The sequence below is a fragment of the Rhamphochromis sp. 'chilingali' genome, assembly GCF_963969265.1.
Source record: "Rhamphochromis sp. 'chilingali' genome assembly, chromosome: 1".
NCBI classification, from domain to species: domain Eukaryota; kingdom Metazoa; phylum Chordata; class Actinopteri; order Cichliformes; family Cichlidae; genus Rhamphochromis; species Rhamphochromis sp. 'chilingali'.
Window position 1 is genome coordinate 40113422 of NC_137929.1, and position 6268 is coordinate 40119689.

The 6268-nt window shown below is 40.2% G+C and overlaps 1 protein-coding gene across 1 annotated transcript; it reads left to right on the forward strand.

Annotated features, from left to right (window-relative positions):
- Positions 1-3750: 3750 nt before the first annotated feature.
- LOC308408081 (uncharacterized protein) lies at positions 3751-5734 on the forward strand (the record flags this gene model as incomplete). Its single annotated transcript, XM_080900159.1, has 4 exons — positions 3751-3762; positions 3969-4028; positions 4409-5085; positions 5663-5734. The coding sequence occupies exons 1-4, from the start codon at positions 3756-3758 to the stop codon at positions 5732-5734; spliced, it is 816 nt and encodes a 271-aa protein (XP_080756285.1). The 5' UTR covers positions 3751-3755.
- Between the last annotated feature and the right edge of the window lie 534 nt (positions 5735-6268).

The window sequence follows — 6268 nt, forward strand, 5'->3', positions numbered from 1 at the left end:
TTAAGCCTTTAGGGATACAGACACTTAGAAAAGAGGAATTTACCCATTTTAACATTTGTATGTTTGTGTTATTTCATAGTTGATTATAGTTTCTTTTTTTGGTTTTCTGAAATTAATGATGTAGTAGCAAGGTGAATAAAACTAATATTAACATGAAAACGTAAAATCTGACTTAATATTAGACACATGCTTCTTCTATCCTTTAATATTCAGCATGTTTCTGCACAAAACATGTGTCTTACCTGCAACCAGTCATGTGTAGCTATATACTGTACTTTCTACCTAAATTACACATTACGTGGCAAGGGCACAAAAAGAAAAGAATGCAACATTATACATTTACATCATCCACTTCATGTCATAGCAACATCCCACGTAGCAAAATTGGTATTGTCACAATCTGGTTGTAGGAACTCAGGCGCAGAGCGGTTAGACGTCTCCAAAAAACAAACAAATCACAAATTACTAAGCACGAGTTCACAGGAGCTGCGAGAAACACTAACGTCAGTAGTACAATCATCCAGCGACGAGAGGATCTGTGTTCCAGCCTCAAATAGTGCTCCCGGTGATGACAGGTGATTGTTGTCAGGTGTGTGGGCCAAGGGCGGGAGCCCACAGTGAGCTCCGCCCAGGCAGAGAGAGAGAGAGAGAGAGAGAGAACCAAAACAGCACACGTAGCCTTGTGGTGCCGGCCGGGCAGGCATGGAGACCATGACAGGTATGGCCCAGATCTGGCCCACATAATGTGCTTACACATGGCCCACATACCGCAAAGAATGATGGCCCTTTGGCGGCCCAGATCAGGTTTGCCAGAGGTAGACATGAGCCAGCACAGGGCCAGTTGCAGACATACAGCTGGCTCTGTGCTGGCCCAGATGTCAGCCAAATGTGTACCTTAATCAAGCCATGTAATAACAACATGTGCAGGAAGATAAATAGTGCAAAAGTAACATGACAAACCTCTGTTCAGACAGTGAATTAACTGATTCTTTTCCTTTCCCCCTTATTACTCAAAACACTCTGCATAACATGCCATATTCACCCAATCACACACTTTATGTGTTTCCTAATTACATTCATACACATTCACACTCTTGACATGCAGATTGGAGGAGCCAGGAGTCAAACCACTCACCTTCCGATCAGTAGGTGACCAGCTCTGCCACTTGAGCTACAGCCACCCGGTGGTAAACATGTGTAAACCCTCACTAGGTTTTGGATAAAGTGTACACTCACAAACCTGTCATAACTGAATTTGTAACGTTGGCTACCATAGCAGTATAGTATATTAACATTGCACTTTGGGGTTCCAACTAAAATATGAACATAAATAGTGCCACCATTGCCAGACCTGGCCCACATCTGGTTGACATACACCCTGCCATGACACCAGTCAGTCAGAAGTGCCAGCTTGATGCCAGATCCTGGCCAGACCTGTTTCCTATGAGCCTGGGCCACATAAACCGAACCACAATCGGGCCAGATGTGGCATGCCATGACACAGACAGTGCAGTCTATACCAGGTCTGGCCCATATCTGGATGGCATGCGTCTTACCATGCCAGAAGTCAGCCAGCAGTGGCGGCTTGATACCAGATCTGGGCCAGACCTGCTTGCTATGTGGGATGCTATAATAACATAATAACATATAGGGGCTCATAGCAGGACCAATGGAACATTTATCTTATCTGTTCTATAGAAGGGTAAACCTCACATCTGTGTTAAGATGTTCTGCAAATGCAGAATTCAGCAAATGAAAACAAACATTCAGCTGCACTTTTTATTTCCACTCAAACCGAAACCCTCAGCTCTCTCCATGCCAACGTTTCAAACAGCAAGTGAAAGTAAACCCAGAGGAGACAAGCAACGGATGTCAAGCTCTGCTCTTCGCTGATTTTCTGCAAGCATGCCTGGTAAGTTATTTTAACTCTAATATTCTGCAGTCACAACAACAACGTGCATTTTGATAAGCCTAATAAATAATCGAAGGAAACGACACTTGGTTGGTGCTTTGAGACTATTGTGATGAAATCACAATCACAGAAATGTCGAACCAAACCAAGCACGTAGCCTGCTGGCACTTTTGATTTTTTTTATGACACATGACTCATCGTGTTAATCTGTCAGCCAGACTGCATTAAATACCTTTGATTTGAATGGCATTTTCTAGCTTTTTATAATGGAATAAAAAACAAACAAACAAATCAAATTAGCTCGTTTTTTGTCAGTTCACCTAAAAGGCCGTGCAGTGAATGCAGGATCAAAGAGACCAAGAAATCAAAAGTGAAACCAACAAGAACAAAACTTGATGACATAACATTGCATTATATTTCAGGAACCACTAGATGGAGCCAAAACCAAACATTAGTAGAGCAGAGCTGTTGCTTACGGTCTTCCCATTTTCACCTGAAGGTCCCGGTGTTCTGGGAATCCATCCTACCTGACAAACCATCCTACCTGTTGTTTCTGCACATGCGCACAACACGAAATTAAGTAGCGAGCCGTCATACCCTTGTGAATATTAGCTAGAAAAATACTCTTGACTGGTAAAATTAAGTGCCTGCCTTTGTGAGTGTGACCTACAAGCATACTTTAACAGCTAAATTAAGTGGCAAATCGTCCTACCTTCTGAGCTAGAAGCATACTTCAATAGCTAAAATTCAATGGCGAACCATCCTACCTTTGTGAATATGAGCTTGAAGCATACTCTGACGGGTAAAATTAAGTGGCAAATCATCCTACCTTTGTGAATGTTACCTACAAGCATACTTTAACAGGTAAAATGAAGTGGCAAACCGTCCTGGCTTTATGAATATGAGCTACAAGCATATTCTGATGGGCAAAGTTACGTGGCAAACCGTCACACCTACTTAAAGCTGTGCTGGAATTACTCTGTGACAGCAGAAATGTGCATAAACTACTTACCGTAGGACGTTTTGCCAAAGTAGGAAGGTTTGTCAGAACACTGGAAGACCTTTTGACCTGTGTGAAAATTCAAGAGAGTTTAGTAATGCATGACAATGACACTTACACATATTTGGAGCTGAAAACAAATGTACAGAACACATACATAGCCCATCTCATGCATACATTTAAAATGTACATTTTCAGCCAAAACACATTCCTCACAGTGAGTTACAGTTTGGATTAAAGTTATAGATTGTACAACTGAAATAAATGCAGCTCTAGAATGTCTAAAGAGGTAGTTTAAAAATGTTCTTGTAAAGTTAGTGTTAAAAAGTTACATCATATGAACATGAATGATTGGGGTTAGAAAAAGTTTTTTAAAAGTATCTTTGATTCTGGAGCTCGTGATCATGCTTTGCCAAACAAACTCGACATGCTGCATGAAGGCAGATATGTTACTTTGATTCTTATTGCGGCTGAACAGAATGCAATGTCATGTTTCTCCTATGCCGTCATTATTTTGTGGATGTTTTTAACTTCTTCTGGTGATTTAAGAATTTTACAAATATGTGCAATTGTTTCAGCAAAAGCATAAATGAGTGATAATGGATTTTCCAGCTACATAAATGTACACCATTAATTAAACACTGCAATTTATCTCTTCTAGAATACTCTGGATTGCTCCATCCCTCTGCTAAAATCAGGGAAAGCATCTCTAAGCATGTATGGATCAAATTAACAGGCCCTGCAGCTGGATCTCTGACAGAAGCTTTCTGTCAAAATGTAGCAGGTTTGCAGGAAAACGTAAGCGCTAAAGTGGTAACACCACGAGAAGCACAGAAAGATGACATGACAGGTATCCTGAATAACTAAACAAATAAATGCTACATTTGTGTCATTTCATCTAATATCATTTTTCCAAAGCACCTTATTTCTCTCTATGCAATGTAGCAAATGACTTGAGCTCATAAGTACTTTTTTTTTTTAACAGAAATATGAATAAACAACTCTACAAAAACTGAATTGTCTAATGTGTTATTTTCCCTCGTTTTGCCATTTTAGTGCCACCAACTATGATTGTCATGGAAGGAAAAGCAGCTGGGGCTCAAAAGTACATCAAAGGTAACAACATGCTTGAGGAGACATGAGTTTGACTCAGTTGTGTCTCTGAGGAAATCATCATCACTGACTGCTCTCCTGGCCCTATGTTTCTTTTCTTTTTTGAGTCTGGGAGAGTGTATTAAAATGTCTATTTCATTTCATCCTTGATTGCTTCCTATTTTCTTCCTCTTTCCTTTGTCAGTGTACACAGTCACATCTTTTTTTTATTTATTTATTTTTTTAGCACAAACCTCTAGTTAACAAACAATTATTCTCTAATGAGTGATGGCTTAACAACAGACACATTTATGTATATTTTTGATGTTTAATCTTTGAGTTCAAAATTACAACATACGAGTACTCAAATGCTCTATTAATTTTCTGTCTTCACTTGTTTCCAGTGGAAAAATTATACAGGATTGTCCTACTGGGAAACAGTGAAGCTGGGAAAAGCAGCCTAGCAAACGCCATGTTTGGACAAGACATGTTCAAGGTTAACAACACTGAATGTCAAACTGAGTCCAAATCTCTCCATGGAAGAAGAATTACCCTGATCAACACTCCTGATTTCTCTGGCCCAGGTAGATCAGAGGAGGAGCTGAAGCCTGAAATACTGAGGTGTATCACTGAGTGCACTCCAGGGCCTCATGCTTTTCTCATTGTGCTCAAAGTGGAGAAATCCACAGAGCAGCAAAAGCAGAAGGCTGTTATTGAGAAAATAAGCCAGTATTTCTCAGAGGAAGTTTTCAAATATGCCTCAGTTGTCTTTACTCAGGATGGCCCAGACTCAGATGAAATGAAGATCAAACAGTTCATAGATCAGAATAAATATCTGAGTGATCTGGTGAAGAAGTGCAAGACCCGATACCACATCATTAATAAATACAACGGACAGGGTGACAGCAGCCAGTTTAAAGTGACAGACCTACTAAACACAGTAGGCCAGGTAGTTAAAGAAAACAAGGGAGTGTGCTACACCAGCAAGATGTTGCCACAAGTAGACACCCGTAATAAGGCTAACAGCAGTGTCTCTAAGAATGAAATGATCAAACTTACAGGCGTTGGAGCAGAATCCATGGCAAAGGCTTTCTCTGGGTCAGCTGTTGTAGTTTTAACTCCAGGATCAACAAATGCAATTGAGAAAGATGGCACTGAAACAGATGAAAAAGAAGGAGAAAATGTAGAAGGAAAAGCTACATCAAAAAGAACTAACAATGGACAGAAAGAAATGACAAAAGAAGAAGGAGGAGGAAGAAAAAATGAAAAGCATGTCACATCAGAAAAAACGAATGATGAACAAACAGAAGTGACAAAACAAGGAGATGAAGAAGAGGAAGAAGAAGAAGAAGAAGGAGGAGGAAGAAAAACTGAAGAGCATGTCACATTAGAAAAAATGAATGATGAACAGACAGAAATGACAACAGAAGAAAATGGAGAAATAACAAAAGAAAAAGAAGAAAGAAAAAATGAAGGGAAAGTAGCAAAAGAAGAAGCACAAGAAAGAAAAACAAGTGCAAGTGGTGCAGCTGCTGGAGCATTATCAACAGCTATAGGAGGTGGTGTAGCTGCTGGAGCAGTATCAACAGCTATAGGAGGTGGTGTAGCTGCTGGAGCAGTATCAACAGCTATAGGAGGTGGTGTAGCTCCTGGAACAGGAGCAGGTGCAAGTGCTGGTACAGCAGGAGCTGGAGGTGCAGCCGGGACTGGAGGTGCAGCAGGAGCAGTAGAAGCAACAGGAGCAGGTGCAAGTGCTGGTACAGCAGGGGCTGGAGGCACAGCAGCAGGATATGTGGCAGCAGCAGCTGTAGTCACTGGAGGAGCAGTAGGCATAGCATGGCTAATACAAAAAATAAGATATGTGATAGAGTTGATAAAACAACATCTTGGAGTGGTATTACTGGTGCTCGTTTTCTACTCGTTGCTTTTGTCATGGTTTTTTCTCAAAGCACCATTTGCTGGGACCCTCCTCTTATCATTTTTGTTCCTGTTGCTTGTTATTATTCTTGTTATCATGTAATCACACCATAGATAAGGGCTATGTCCAATATGGCACATGAATCAGAAACACAGAATCTGTGATACAACATGACGGGTTTTATAATTCCTTGTTTCAAAAAGGAGATTTTACAAAACTACCCAAAATATCCATTATTTTCATGCTGCTCTGTAATCAGAATCATTTTTTCTCTCTGTTTTGTCTTTTTTGTAAACTCAAGAAATGATTTCTTTATTTAAACAATTATGTTTAATAAAGTAATAAT